Source organism: Schistocerca serialis, chromosome 2 (assembly GCF_023864345.2).
Source record: "Schistocerca serialis cubense isolate TAMUIC-IGC-003099 chromosome 2, iqSchSeri2.2, whole genome shotgun sequence".
Lineage (NCBI taxonomy): Eukaryota > Metazoa > Arthropoda > Insecta > Orthoptera > Acrididae > Schistocerca > Schistocerca serialis.
In genome coordinates, this window is record NC_064639.1 from 247,599,643 (window position 1) to 247,615,371 (window position 15,729).

Genomic DNA, 15,729 nt, shown 5'->3' on the forward strand with positions numbered 1-15,729 from the left:
AAAAATGTATTATTATGTTTTCAGGTGTATGATATCGTGATGTACCCAACGGGTTCTGAATAGCGGACACTTTCGCTGCAGTGGTTGACTTCCAGTACTGAAATGACAACCTGGATCACACCTTGCTCGGGACTTCTATGTTTTTCTGTACGAAAATGGTGCTTGTTTGATTAATTATACAGTATAAAGTGTTCCAGGAATGTAAAACTTTGTATTAAATGAGCAATAAATAATCCAATTAAACTCAAAAACATCGAAATAAGTTATGTGAAAAACGACATAACATGCACAGTTTTTAATTTTACAACGACCGGCTTTATCTGTGATCTACAGCCACGTTCTCGGTCACGTACACGTACTGTATGAAATCGCAGACAATTTATCTGCAGATGGTTGTAAATCACAGACAAAACAGATCCTTGTACAAATAAAAATTTAAAAAAGACAGTAGTGTGTTTTTATGTGTTTGTTTCCATGCCATTTCCATCTTCACATTTCTGTCAGTATATTTCATATATTGAAACACGTAATATAAATGTCTTCAAGGTTAAAAAGAATGGAGCTCCTAAATGGGCAAACGTGTTGTTTTGTCCATCCTCATGCGCCCATGAACAGTGGCTCACTGTCCTGTTCACAGGTGAGAGCGTCTTTCTTGCTAACACATCCCATAGGCTCGTTACAAACCCGTCAATATTACGGAAAAGGATTAATATGGCAGTCCAGTGCTATCGTTAGGGGCTCGTAAGTCACAGCATAATTCATCTAGGTGTAAACTGGAATCTAAGAGTTTGAGATGTGGTGCAATAGAAGCATGTTGAAAAATAGGTAGACTGATAAACCTTCAACTGATGGATGACTCCAAACAACGGCGATTACCCGCAACACGAGGCTATTTACTGTGCGTCTTAAGCAGTGCTTACCAACCTAGGTGTGATTACCCGTAAGTTGGTAAAAGTCAGTTTTCTGAGGGGTAAAAACGAAAGAAAAGTATGTCATGAAGAAAGCATCTTTAACATCATCATTTCGTTAGACTATTTCTTTTGCCAGATAACAAACCAAAAATTATTCTTAATTTGCTCCATATATTTGTCCAACCCCTTGTGATATTCGCTATTTTTGGCTTCATTAAACAGCAAATAATTAACACTTTCAACCAGAAGGCAAATACTTGTTTATAAAGAATGATTAATGTATAATAAGATGTCGCATAGTGACGGTGGAATTTCCTAAACAATGTAATTCGTCGTCTTTGGGCGGTAACATAAACGGAAGAATATGGATCGATATGCGACCCTTCACTATTTTGTTCGCTGGAGAACAAATGAAGCCTTGAGAGCTAAACACTTGTACTGTTTTTCTTAAGTAAGACGGCCGCAGATTTGTGGCGATCTGATATAATTTTTTACTAAATGTATAAAAACGTGTTCCGTCTAAGTTTGAGTGAACTGTAAAAAGAAGAACTGTTATAACTTATCGTGACGACACACGGGCGACTCAAGAGGACAGTGGCTATATAAAAGAGCGCTCAATGGACATGAAATGGACATATAAATCTACCGTCATTGTAGTACTAAGCATAAGGTACGATATATGTTTTAGTTATAATAAATATTTGTTCTGGAAATATTGAATCAGTTAGCAGTGCTCATTCCTATCATCTCCTCAGTATTATTTTCATTTTAATTATGCATTTTGCTGAGATTACAGACACCAAGATCAGCAGTCCAATGTGCGTGTTACATTGACAAAAAGAAAACTGTTTTATCGTCTTCTTGCATCAGCTTTAAAATTGAATTTCCTTTTTGTGTGATGTTCCTGGTCCCTTAGGAAATTGTTTTGTCGTAACAATAACTTCACAACCGGGTATGATCGTAGGTACGATCATGAAGTAATTAGAAAGACGATAATGCAATTTCTTAATCAATAGCACGCTAGCTGTGACTGCTTCAAGCTACGCGAAACTGCAAGTAAAGACTATTCACATTTCATAATGCAATATTTTATGAGAATGGTCAATCCATGATTCTTACGCCAGTTGTGACTGATAAAACAGTAAGCGAAATCTCAATTTCCAACTTTTCCATTGAATAACAACATCACTTTTATTTTGTTACATCACACCCTGTACTATTGTTTTTATTAACTGTGTCAGTATCCCGAGTGCATACTGTTGAACTGCTATGAAAAATTTTCCAATTTGTCACAATGTTTCACCACGATGACACAATACTCATAATTGCAGCAAGGGCCATATATTCGCCAACACACGATGACTTGTAGCATTTGCTTATCGTTTCACGTTTCTTGTCAAGAGAAACGTTCCTAAAATCAATGGCGAGAGAGTATCGCGAAATAGCGACACAATGTGATCTTATTTGTTACAGAGGCAAAAAAGCAATATTTTCCAGATAAGGAGGCCGCTCCAGCTTTACTTATCACCTCTGAGTAAGTAGGCAGCAAACAGCTCACAGACCAGCGGAAACTGCAAGATGGCGTGACTCAGCGCCGTTGCTGGCCAATGAAGGCTGATTGCCGCTTCCTAGGCTTCGCAGATGCTGACTTGCTGCTGGCTACTAACGGAGGTCCTCACTGCCAGAGTCACATAAAACATTTGAATGATACAGGCAGCACCAAATGTAAGGTCACAACATACGTGTGCCTGCGATTATCCTCGGAAGCAATGTTAACAAAGCTCGCAGGCCAACGATGAAAGACCTGTTAAATAACAGTCGATTTTTATTGTGTATTTTAGTGAGATGAAGCCTAATATGATAACAAACAAGTCGTATCATCCACGGCATTTTTACAAGTATCAATCTATATTTAAAATGTCTATTTTAATAACTTATAGATGTACATTTCGTAATCTGTTTCAATAATATGAAGTTGAAATATCAGTGGAAAAAATATGTACTGGTTAGTACGTAAGTAACTACTGCAACAAGATCTTTGACGATTCGATATTCATTCTGTAATAATGTCGTCTCAGGCTTCCTCTGTGAATGTCTTCGATGAAATCTTTTCGAGTTATCAGTCGCGTCCTGGTGTCGTGTAGTCACAACATTTTAGACAAGTTTCCTGCTCGTCATCTTCAGCCGCCACTTCACCTGACGATTACTGGCGGAAAACTCGTCGAAAAGTTGCGACAACGCGGCTCCACGAGTCGACTGATAACTCGAGAAGATTTAATCAAAGTAATTTAACTTTTCCACCTTTTTAGTGCTTTTGATTAGGACAATTGTTAGGCGTCGTTGTAAGAACAACTGTAACAGTTTTTGTTTCATCCTTTGTTGAGCATGTGATTATGAAGTGAAGGAAGAGCATCGCATAGTAAAGAAAGTATACTTTTCACACTTTGGAAATAAATTTGGTGATCAGAATAAAAACGATGTTATGTTTCACCTCTGAAGCAAACGTGATTGTGAGTGAGTGGGCGCTCAGGTATCACTAAGTCAGGTTGTTATTGAGTTCTTAGGCAATCAAGAGGACCCACGTTATATGTCTGTTGTAGCTAACGTGCTGTTAAAGTTCAGTAAGCCTGGCTATTTAATGAGCCTCAGAACAGAGTTTTTGAACAGTCACTTTTATTTTGTTCCTGATAATGTGGGTGACTGAAGTGAGGAACAAGATGAACGTTTTAATGAAGACATCAAAGTGATAGGAAGATGACATTCAGTGTTTTGAGCACTGTACAGTCAGGCAGGTTCCGGAGACTCGGTTTGAATCTTGCACAATAGTATGTCCTACAAGATCTGTGATTGGCTGGCGCCACAGCTGAGGGGGCAGTGTGCCTTGATTTATATGTAAAGCCTAGACAGTTGATGGATTTAGTAACTGACTTGTATTATGAATAATCTATAAATATCAGCCCCTCGAATAAATAATTTGTTTTCACTTTTAAAACACCGTTAAGGCTTCTTGCTTCTCCTGTACTAGACAGCGGTGCTGGTAGCGGACGAATAGTATCCCCCCAGCAGGTGCTATTGCTCCAGGACGGTGTTAATTAGATTTAGCTATTTTCTCATTAGATAACAAGCATATCATCAGTTCTAGATGTAGTGTATTTTTTGTAACAGCAATTAAAATATGATTAAGCTGCAAGTCCTAAATGTGTTTGGTTGAAATACGTTTCAGTTGGTGAAGATACACGATAAGTAGACCCAGGGTTTGTGCTCTTGTAATGTTCTTGTGTTTAAACGGCTGATATTCTTACATTCGGTTGGACTAGTGTTTAATCTTTGTTGGAACTATCTATGTTGTCTATATTCCAGCATGATGTTTTTGTGTTGTCTAAGTTGTCTATTTCGTACTGCCTTTAGTTGCCTGGCAGTATTGATATTAGTTTTAGGTGTTATGGTATCAGTTCTAATTTGTATTCTATTTGTGAATTGTATCAGGAACTTGCGCACAGAAACTTCATCCCATTATTGCTCCTTCAAAACTGTATGATTAACTAGTTAGTTACATTTATTTAAGGACCAGGAATTTTGTCATGCTGTCATATTACGATTGTGTTAGATATTGAATTCATGTATATAGTGGGAAAAGCAGGCGCCAGGTTGAGATTCATAGGAAGAATTCTAAGAAAATGTGACTCATCGACGAAAGAAGTAGCTTACAAAACGCTTGTTCGTCCGATTCTTGAGTATTGCTCATCAGTATGGGACCCTTACCAGGTTGGATTAATAGAAGAGATAGACATGATCCAGCGAAAAGCAGCGCGATTCGTCATGGGGACATTTAGTCAGCGCGAGAGCGTTACGGAGATGCTGAACAAGCTCCAGTGGCGGACACTTCAAGAAAGGCGTTACGCAATACGGAGAGGTTTATTATCGAAATTACGAGAGAGCACATTCCGGGAAGAGATGGGCAACATATTACTACCGCCCACATATATCTCGCGTAATGATCACAACGAAAAGATCCGAGAAATTAGAGCAAATACGGAGACTTACAAGCAGTCGTTCTTCCCACGCACAATTCGTGAATGGAACAGGGAAGGGAGGATCAGATAGTGGTACAATAAGTACCCTCCGCCACACACCGTAAGGTGGCTCGCGGAGTATAGATGTAGATGTAGATGTATGGTTGTTGGATTTCGTCCATATTGCCTGGCTTTTTTATTATGCTCATTCATTCTGATTTGCTGGATTGTGTTATTAATAAATGTAAAAAAATATTAAATAATTATGCTCTCATTACCCCAGCCACTTACATCTCCCAATGTTTCCTGCACCACAGTTGGAGCAGAGTGTGGTTACATGTTCTGAGGGCGTGTTTTTATTTAGTATGTAAGATAAGTGTGATATTTCTATGGTCTTGGGGTCTGTTGCAGTTGCTGTTGCAGGGATGGCTATTAGAGTTGTGCCAGGAGTGGCATGAAAGTAGAAGGACCAGTTAGCCTGTGAAGTCACCATTCGCTGACAGACCACTATAGATAGTGCCTCTGAGTTGGTCCAACATCTTCAGGGGACCACTCTGGTTAGCACCATGCGAGCAGCAGGACGTATGTAGCGCGAGTGCTACAACACAGCATTGACTGCAGTCGATTCGTTTAAGTTCTTGGAAGGTGTGCTGCCCCCTCAGTCTTAGTTGAAGGGGTTACAGGCCAGGGTAGAACATTATTTAAATCGATCACATGACAAAATTCGTGGATAGGGAAGGGGTAAACAGTGATGTGTTCGAGGGCCTCCAGACAAAGGTGATGCAAATAGAATTGATGGTAAATGACATACAATCGGCAACATCAATACAAGGGAATGGGGGACTAATATAAACACGACGCAGGATGATGAAGTTTGTCAAGACCAGTAGTGTAGAGGCAGTACAATGAAGATAACAGTTTTCTAGGTTACGTCATCCTCTTTTAGGGATGACAAAGGAGCATCTGTTTTTGGTGGACTCTATTCCAGATACAGTACAACTTATATACTGTATAGTGTCGCTCAAAGAGCAGATGGAAGTGTTTAAATTATGGAATGTGGAAATCTTATAGATGTTGTATTCACATACAAGACAAAGCTTGGTTCAACGGTTTTCCAGGGCAGTTGTAGAAGGCAGACTCTAAAAGACTTCCGTCAACAGTTTGTCATCAAGTGGCCTTCGATAGAGCAAGGCGGACATTGATACACACTCATTACGGTCGTGAACAAGGCGTGAGAGAACCCTCATGGAATGTGTAAATAGGGTAAATACAGGGTGTTTCAAAAATGACCGGTATATTTGAAACGGCAATAAAAACTAAACGAGCAGCGATAGAAATACACCGTTTGTTGCAATATGCTTGGGACAACAGTACATTTTCAGGCAGACAAACTTTCGAAATTACAGTAGTTACAATTTTCAACAACATATGGCGCTGCGGTCTGGGAAACTCTATAGTACGATATTTTCCACATATCCACCATGCGTAGCAATAATATGGCGTAGTCTCTGAATGAAATTACCCGAAACCTTTGACAACGTGTCTGGCGGAATGGCTTCACATGCAGATGAGATGTACTGCTTCAGCTGTTCAATTGTTTCTGGATTCTGGCGGTACACCTGGTCTTTCAAGTGTCCCCACAGAAAGAAGTCACAGGGGTTCATGTCTGGCGAATAGGGAGGCCAATCCACGCCGCCTCCTGTATGTTTCGGATAGCCCAAAGCAATCACACGATCATCGAAATATTCATTCAGGAAATTATAGACGTCGGCCGTGCGATGTGGCCGGGCACCATCTTGCATAAACCACGAGGTGTTCGCAGTGTCGTCTAAGGCAGTTTGTACCGCCACAAATTCACGAAGAATGTATAGATATCGTGATGCAGTAATCGTTTCGGATCTGAAAAATGGGCCAATGATTCCTTTGGAAGAAATGGCGGCCCAGACCAGTACTTTTTGAGGATGCAGGGACGATGGGACTGCAACATGGGGCTTTTCGGTTCACCACATGCGCCAGTTCTGTTTATTGACGAAGCCGTCCAGGTAAAAATAAGCTTCGTCAGTAAACCAAATGCTGCCCACATGCATATCGCCGTCATCAATCCTGTGCACTATATCGTTAGCGAATATCTCTCGTGCAGCAATGGTAGCGGCGTTGAGGGGTTGTCGCGTTTGAATTTTGTACGGATAGAGGTGTAAACTCTGGCGCATGAGACGATACGTGGACGTTGGCGTCATTTGGACCGCAGCTGCAACACGGCGAACGGAAACCCGAGGCCGCTGTTGGATCACCTGCTGCACTAGCTGCGCGTTGTCCTCTGTGGTTGCCGTACGCGGTCGCCCTACCTTTCCAGCACGTTCATCCGTCACGTTCCCAGTCCATTGAAATTTTTCAAACAGATCCTTTATTGTATCGCTTTTCGGTCCTTTGGTTACATTAAACCTCCGTTGAAAACTTCGTCTTGTTGCAACAACACTGTGTTCTAGGCGGTGGAATTCCAACACCAGAAAAATCCTCTGTTCCAAGGAATAAACCATGTTGTCTACAGCACACTTGCACGTTGTGAACAGCACACGCTTACAGCAGAAAGACGACGTATAGAACGGCGCACCCACAGACTGCGTTGTCTTCTGTATCTTTCACATCACTTGCAGCGCCATCTGTTGTTGAAAATTGTAACTACTGTAATTTCGAAAGTTTGTCCGCCTGAAAATGTACTGTTGTCCCAAGCATATTGCAACAAACGGTGTATTTCTATCGCTGCTCGTTTAGTTTTTATTGCCGTTTCAAATATACCGGTCATTTTTGAAACACCCTGTATGTGCTCGAGATGATATCAAATGTTGTGTAAGGAACCAGTCCATTGGACCAGTCACACATCATGTTTTCCCAACCATACCAAACATTCAAAGATTTATAAGTGTTGACCTATAAGATTGAGGCCATTACAAATATGTACCAAGGTCGCGGGGTGTGACGTGAAATGAGTGGTGTACATAGGACTCGTGAGGTCAGATCACTCACTGCCCTATGTGGAGGCGAGACATGGCAGCACAACAATGAGACCTGGCCTCATCTGTGTGTTGTGAAATTAATAACGAGCCACTTTGCGCCCTCTTGGACACTGGCAGTTTAGTGAGCGTTTTACGTGAGCCACGATTCCGTTCCCAATAATATGTATGTGGATGACCTGGTGTTGGAAATAAATTTGGTGATCAGAATAAAAACGATGTTCTGTTTCATCTCTGAAACAAACGTTATTGTGATTTTTAAATCAGGTTGTTATTGAGTTCTTAAGCAAGAAAGAGGACCCACGTAAATGTGTAAATAGGGTAAATATGTGCTCGAGATGATATGTTGTGTAAGGAACCAGTCAGTTGGACCAACCACAAATCATGTTTGCCCAACCATCCCAAGCCTCCTGAGGCACTTCCTACACCACAGCAAACCCCATTGCCAATTTGAAGATTCGTGACTTTACCTGGGCTGTTAAGCTACACGTTGCCCATGGGCTGTTTACTGAATTTTTTTTTAGCTTACAGCGTTATTTTTATGACATGATTAATCCCTGATTGGAGAGAGGGCAAATTTTCTTTTAAGTTCTGTAAAAATCTTATTTTGTCAGTACGATGAGTTGCCAGTAACTTCCATCCCACAGAAAGGAGGCGTGTGGCCCTTTTCCAGTTGCTAGATTTGTTATTCTCTGGACTTAGCCTTATTATTATCAGGCATTAAGTTCAAGTATGTTTGCAGTTACCTAGATAATTTAGGCATTTTTAGTAGGAATTTGGAAAAATATGTCTAGTATTTAAGGGAAGTTCTCCTCTAGAGTAAGGAAAGCGGATTTAACAGTGAAATCGGATAGGGTTACTTGTCCAGAAATGTCATTTTTGCCGCGTACTATGTCAAAAGGGGAGGTTAGAGAAGACCCAGATCGTACCTAGGGCATAAGGGAGTGTCTACTTTCGAGGAACCCTGAAGAAGTAGCTACGATTATCGGCATAGTAAGTTATTTGAGAAAACTTAACTCTAATTTCGCCCAGCAGGCCATAACCTTGAACTAACTGCGGAAGAAGGGGAGCAAGTTCGAGTGTGGGGGAGTCGCAACAAGACACGTAGCACGCCCTAGCGTCCACTCCTCATTTCAATAAACCATTCAATGCCCAGACTCATTTTTCCTTGTCTGGCTTGACAGCTGTCCTGCTGTTGGAAGACCAGCATGGTATACCTCTTGCATACTTCAGCTCTGTAGAAAAAGTACTCTATGAGCAGAAAGCTCTGGTTGAGTTGTTTGAGATAGACAGGTTTCGCTCTTATTTAGACTGTAGCCATTCCAGACTGAAACTGACAACCAGGCCCTAAACTGGGTGTTGGCACGACTTAGGCATATGGGGACAATAGTGAGACTGGCTAATCAGATTTCCGCATTTCATTTCGAAGCAATATGTTAGAGTTAGTGATAATGTGACAGCTGATGGGTTAAGTAGGATATTTCAAGGTTGGTTGCTTGGTTGGTTGATTTGGGGGAGGAGACCAAACAGCGAGGTCATAGGTCCCATTGGGCTAGTTAAGGATGGCGAAGGAAGTCGGCTGTGCTCTTTCAGAGGAACCATCCCGGCATTTGCCTGAAGTGATTTAGGGAAATCACGGAATACCTAAATCAGGATGGCCAGACGAGGGTTTGAACTGCCGTCCTCTCGAATGCGAGTCCAGTGTGCTAATCACTGCGCCACCTCGCTCGATATGGTTCAAGGCGATTCTGAGGAAGATGGAGGGGAGAAGCTAGAGGATGATGTCACTGATTCTCAGGTTATCAGTTTGATTTTAGGGGATTTTTTGGTGCTGTTTAAAAAGAGTTAATAAGTATCAGGAGAAGTTGAGACATTGAAACAGATAAGTAACAGGCTAGCGTAGGGTGAAGAGTTAGGCTGTACAAGTTAACACATGGTGTGAGGAATGGTCACGGCCCTAAGCTACTTGCTCTCACGAAGCTGGCACCGTGCTTTTAGTGTATTATCAACTATGGGTGACACCTGGGGGTATACAAGGCTCATGTTAAGATTTGGGAGGACTTCATTTCGAGGGGAATGGACTCTGACATTAGGACTGTGGTATGAACATGTAATAATTGCCAAATATTACCCCTGATTGCAATTACATAAGTTTCTCTGGGTTATGTGCATGGAGACAAGCTTCAACAATGTTTTTATAAAATTCTGTCAATAGTTGCAGTATTTATGTTAGGCGACTAGTTTCGAACCTTACAGGTTCATTTTGAGGCCTGGCCTACTGGGCCTGTACTGACAGTGCCTGATCGTAAATATTAAACATCAAAGGGATAACACAAGTTTTATAAATGTTTGCTGAATGAATGTTACAATCCACACGTGCCTCTTATCAAGTCAAAATCAAACTGGAGGTCAACATAGCCAACAGCACAAGGAACATTTCAATGGTGTTAGCGTCGCGCCTCACATACAAGCGCGCATCCGCAGCCAGTATAAGTAATCTTAGAGGCCTTTTTTTCTGCTGAAACTTTATAATACTTTTAGTCAACCAAGACGACTGTTTCAATAGCAAATATTGTAAAATAGAGACTAAGACGTAGTTTTCATTGCTTTTAGATTGCTTTAGACTATACATTACACAGCTTACACTGAGCTTACACTGAGTAAAATGCCTCGTTCGACCTGCAGACGTATAGGGCGCAGGTACTTGTGATCATGGAAAACCAAAATATGGAATACGACTTTTTTTATGAACTGATCAATTTTGATCTAATATTAATTCCACTGTCGTGAAGTGTGCCTGTCATAGTAGATGTGTTATGGGACAGTATTTCAGAAACTGCTTCATAACTGGATGCGGTTAACTGAAACAAACACTATGAATATAATCAGTACTTCTTCATTTCGTTTCTATATGGTGGTGAAAGATATGTGTAATTTTTCTGTGAGCTGATTCTGCTGGTTGACTGTGAGAATATTAAGGCGAAAGGCGTGGAATGGCGAAACTGTTCCTTCGCTAAAAGCCGGAGACAGTGGAAGGTATGCACCGGGTGACGGCCCCTCTTTGGGGCAGGCACGGATCCCTGATGTCGGCCACAGTAGGAGGGAGTAGCCAGAACTCGACAAGTTGTAATGGCATTGCGAAATGCGTTGAAAAGAAGGCTGTCTAAAAAGAAAGAAGTCTACAAGGGGATGGGAAAACATGAGAGGCACATGATTAAAAAAATCTAGTGGAATCAAAGGAGGTAAGTTTCGTGAGGGAGTCCAGGATTGGCTCATCAAAATTATTTATGTAGTGGGGATGAAACATTACGAGTGCCTACTTGCAGCCCCTGTCATTGGCGGAAATGTGAAACCAAATTCGTAGTGGGAGAAAATTTCTTATTTTGCTCCCACTCTAAGAGTGAAATGTGCATTAGTGCCTAATCACAGTAGACGCTCTGAGAAGAGGGAGACTGATAGGGTTTTTATGAATATTTCATTGGATGGAACTCGGAAGGTCCACAGCGACTGTCTAACTAGTATCTGATGCTGGTAGTACCAGCAGAATTTTTAGAAGGAGAAGATTTAAATACTTGTTTTTAGAGCTCCGGGAATGAAGATTTCAACTTAGAGTTCCAGAGAGGGAACATTCGGTTTGTGTTGGCACTTCAACAGACAACATTTTGGCTGATAGTTGTTTTGATACTCTGTCATAGATGCTGAGGTCAGACTTGGAACTTTCAGCTACCTCCGCAGCCATTTTCTGCATCTCAGAGTTAGAACAATGGTAAGCATGGGCAGCATTTGCGCATCACATGTCGAGGGGGATACGATATTACTTGCTTCGAGTTAGGGTCTTACTTTTCTGAATGAAATCATGTACTCGCCTAGTTGAATTCAACATGGCCTTAAAAAAATGGTTCAAATGGCTCTGAGCACTATGGGACTTAACATCTATGGTCATCAGTCCCCTAGAACTTAGAACTACTTAAACCTAACTAACCTAAGGACAGCACACAACACCCAGGCATCACGAGGCAGAGAAAATCCCTGACCCCGCCGGGAATTGAACCCGGGAACCCGGGCGTGGGAAGCGAGAACGCTACCGCACGACCACGAGATGCGGGCAACATGTCCTTAGGCAAGGGTGCTGTGCTCATACGTCCTTCTCTTGCTCTTTCCTTTAATCTGTTAATTAATTCAGGAATCATTAGTGGTTTACGTTTCCGATTCCACCCTCCTCCTAGGCCAAGGTATTATCATGTATGTTCGGTAATCAATTTTACCGACTGCGTACTTAATAATTGCCTGTATTATTCAGTCAATGTTTGGAATAAAGTCCTGGCGTTTTACAATAAACAGGACTAATGGTGACCTATAGTTTCATTCGATAGTTTTATGAAAACCTTTCTCATTATTTCTGGGCCGGAGTAGCCGTGCGGTTCTAGGCGCTACAGTCTGGAGCCGAGCGACCGCTCCGGTCGCAGGTTCGAATCCTGCCTCGGGCATGGATGGGTGTAATGTCCTTAGGTTAGTTAGGTTTAATTAGTTAAGTCGCATAGTGCTCAGAGCCATTTGAGCCATTATTTCTGTTCGAGTTATGGTACCCATATGTCATGTTTAATTGGGACAGATGTTCAATAATATCCGTTGCGCGATCTAGTCTTAATATTCCACGAGATCTTATGTAGAGCGGTCTGTTCACGGTAAAAGTCACTGGGTTCAGACCTTGATAGCATCACAGGGGCATGCTTAAAGCTCAGCCATAGTTTCACGTGAGAATTTGGAGACTCCTGGCAAGGTTTTTTGAGCACTGGCAGTCTTCAGATATGTAGTCGTCTTACAGGTTGCCAAATTAAGAATTTGTTAACAAATTTTTCAGGATTTTTCGTTGACTTCGACTTTATGATGTACAGTCTTGGACTGTTTAAAGATTGAACCGTTTTATTTTTATAGTTTAAGGCCAGAAAATAACATGAGAGAATCCTAATAATAATAAATTTCATGCAACTACGATAGTATTAAGTTACTGAGGCTGTGCTAATTGTACTTTCTTTCCGCAGGGACAAGGTGGTTAGGATAGTCAGTTGTCCTGTGTCTCAGCACTGAACCTTCTGGGGTTTTATTTAACACGTTCGCACCGGCGCTGATTTTTGTGTTTCTCTGTGTGGGGCTGCGCGCGTATTCATGATTTCTTTTATCTGGTGGTACTGCTTTTTCTGTTTCTCACCTCGTGTCGGTTGTCGTATTCAAACAACATAGGCTCCTATTTTAATATAGTGATCTTTTATTTTAAAGCAGGCAAAAGCCCATTCTTTTAAAACAATGAGAGATCACATAAAAGAATTATACGAACACTGAATAATTTTTCATCTGACAAGATTGCTAAAATCATTTATTGATATAGATGACCTGTTTCGACAATTCTGTTGTCACCTACGGATTTATTGTTACATCATTTTACGATCTTCTCTTCCAGCGCAATATGTGGTACTACACAACGTGTGCCCATGCTGGTATGGTGAGCTATACTAGTAGTCGGTAGGTCAATTTTAAATTAACAGCCGATTTCCAGTGCTCACGTTCATCACCAGTAAGTAAAGTTGGTGATGAATGTAAGCACTTGTAATCGGCGGAATAACATGTGTGTTCATAGCTGTTATTTTTAAGTTACATGTCATGGTACCAACATGTGCATACATAGTATAGTACCATTTGTTGTGATGAAGAAGATCGTGTAATGATGTAAACAAAAAACCTTAGATGGCAACAGAGAATTGCCAAAACCGGTAATCTATATGAATAAGTGATTTTAGCGATCTTGGCGGCTGAAAAAATGTTCAGTGTTCGTAATACTACAGATCGCCCCCATGATGACGATGTCAGAAGTATAAAAAAGAATTATACACTAAATTAATGACAAATGATATCGTACCTCATTTGCTCAGAAGGGTCTCTCATTGAACGGTGACGCAAAATTGTACGAGTGTTATTCGGAAAGTAGGGAACGATCGGTCGCGAAATGGAAACCATAGTGAAAATCCGATGAAGTTCTGCACAGTTGTGTTGGGCAGTGTCTCTAGTATGCCCGTCGATCGCATTACGTCATTCTTAATAGTTCTGAGCATACAGGGAGCACATAAAAGTACCTAGAACAATAGTGTCTCCCGTCAAGTACGAGGACCTGGTGAGAAATTTCGCCTGAAGCTATGCAGCCAACATTACATAACTGTCTTGCGTTTTCTTCTTCAAGACAATTCTCAGCTGCATTCTGCAGGGGCAATGAAAATGCTCCTGTATCGTTGTCAGTTGGAAATGTTTGGTTACCCACTATACAAAAAATGTGTGTGAAATCTTATGGGACTTAACTGCTAAGGTCATCAGTCCCTAAGCTTACACACTACTTAACCTAAATTATCCTAAGGACAAACACACACACCTATGCCCGAGGGAGGACTCGAACCTCCGACGGGACCAGTCGCACAGTCCATGACTGCAGCGCCTTAAGACCTCTCGGCTAATCCTGCGCGGCACCCATAATACAGCCCGTAATTGTCTCCCTCTGAGTTTCATCTCTGCTCACATGAACCGCTGGCTGTGAAGACAACATTTTGGAACAGAAAATGAGCTGTAGGGAAGTGTAGAGAATTGGCGGAAATCACTGGCGGTTGCCTTCTATAACGAGGGTACTGGAAAGTTGGTACAACGCTACGACAAACGTCTAAGTCGGATCGGCGACTATGGAGATAAGTAGCTGGAAGTTGTAGCTAACTGTTGCAAATGCAACAGTTTTGATTTTCACTGTGGTTTCCATTTGGCGGCCTGTCGTTCCTTACTTTCCGAATAGCCCTCGTATTCACAGCAATTCGTTGTGCCTGGCTGATAGGTAATATTTCATACGTTAGTGTATTGCAGGTAGCATAACGGATAGGTTCGACTATGATCTACCTGTGGTTCGCGCTGCCCGGGAAGAGGATCTAGGGTGAGCTATCAGTGGCGTAAGCCAGCGTGAATATGTTAACTTTGTTCGTGCGACTGGAAAAATTTCACTGTATTTTCTTGTGTACGTGGGGCTTAGAGAATTTCGTAATAGGCGAGAAGTGTTTTAAATTCTTCTTCTGTGTGGCCACATTGTCCATATCTGCTTTACAATTATAATTCTGCAAATTAGAGTGGGATTAGGCCAGAATCAACAGTGGCAAACAAAGAAATAATCAAAAACGGCGCAGGCAGATGGCGTTTCGTGATGTAAGCCAAAAACCAGCCATGGTGATGTTTTATTTCAATAAAATGCAACATGTTTGGTGACAACGTGCATTTTCTTGTAGTTACAAACACATAATTTAAACATCCTTGACAAGTGTTTTGGTTGTGTCTGCATCAGGGCGTATTGAAGTTAACCTGTACTTATGCATGCAGTTCATCTAGAACGTACGAAGCCCAAAATTGTAGTATTACTGGATTTCAGATACATTGCATATGGGATATTTGTCACAAAAGAAAGGAACAGCCATCGGACTGTAGTTCGTAAAGATATTAAGCATCACAGCGCATGTGTAAAGAGACGAAATACTTTATAATGAGCGCCTACACCAAGAAGCGCGTCCAGCGTTAAAATATTTCAAATAAACACTGTGACACGCTGGCCGCAGATATTTAAATCATTGCCACAGCACTCGATAGCAGTAAGCTGCTAAACATTTGAAAGAACAATCCATCATTTGTTAAGAAATGTTCTAGAGACTTCATTATCTTTTTACGTTTGGTCGCCGACTTGTTAAGACGTGTTGTGTAGCACCGCTACAAGTTATGTTT

At 41.4% G+C, this 15,729-nt stretch overlaps 2 protein-coding genes across 4 annotated transcripts in view; one reads left to right on the plus strand and one right to left on the minus strand.

Annotated features, from left to right (window-relative positions):
• The window catches only part of LOC126457000 (farnesol dehydrogenase-like), a 52,525-nt gene extending 52,118 nt beyond the window's left edge, over nt 1-407 (plus strand). Inside the window, exon 6 of the mRNA XM_050092967.1 lies at nt 25-407. Within this exon, the coding sequence (XP_049948924.1) occupies nt 25-63 (39 nt within the window). The 3' untranslated portion in view covers nt 64-407. The remainder of the gene's footprint in view (nt 1-24) is intronic.
• LOC126456997 (dehydrogenase/reductase SDR family member 11-like) overlaps nt 1-15,729 on the minus strand; it is a 604,547-nt gene that overhangs the window by 419,446 nt on the left and 169,372 nt on the right. The window lies entirely within an intron of this gene.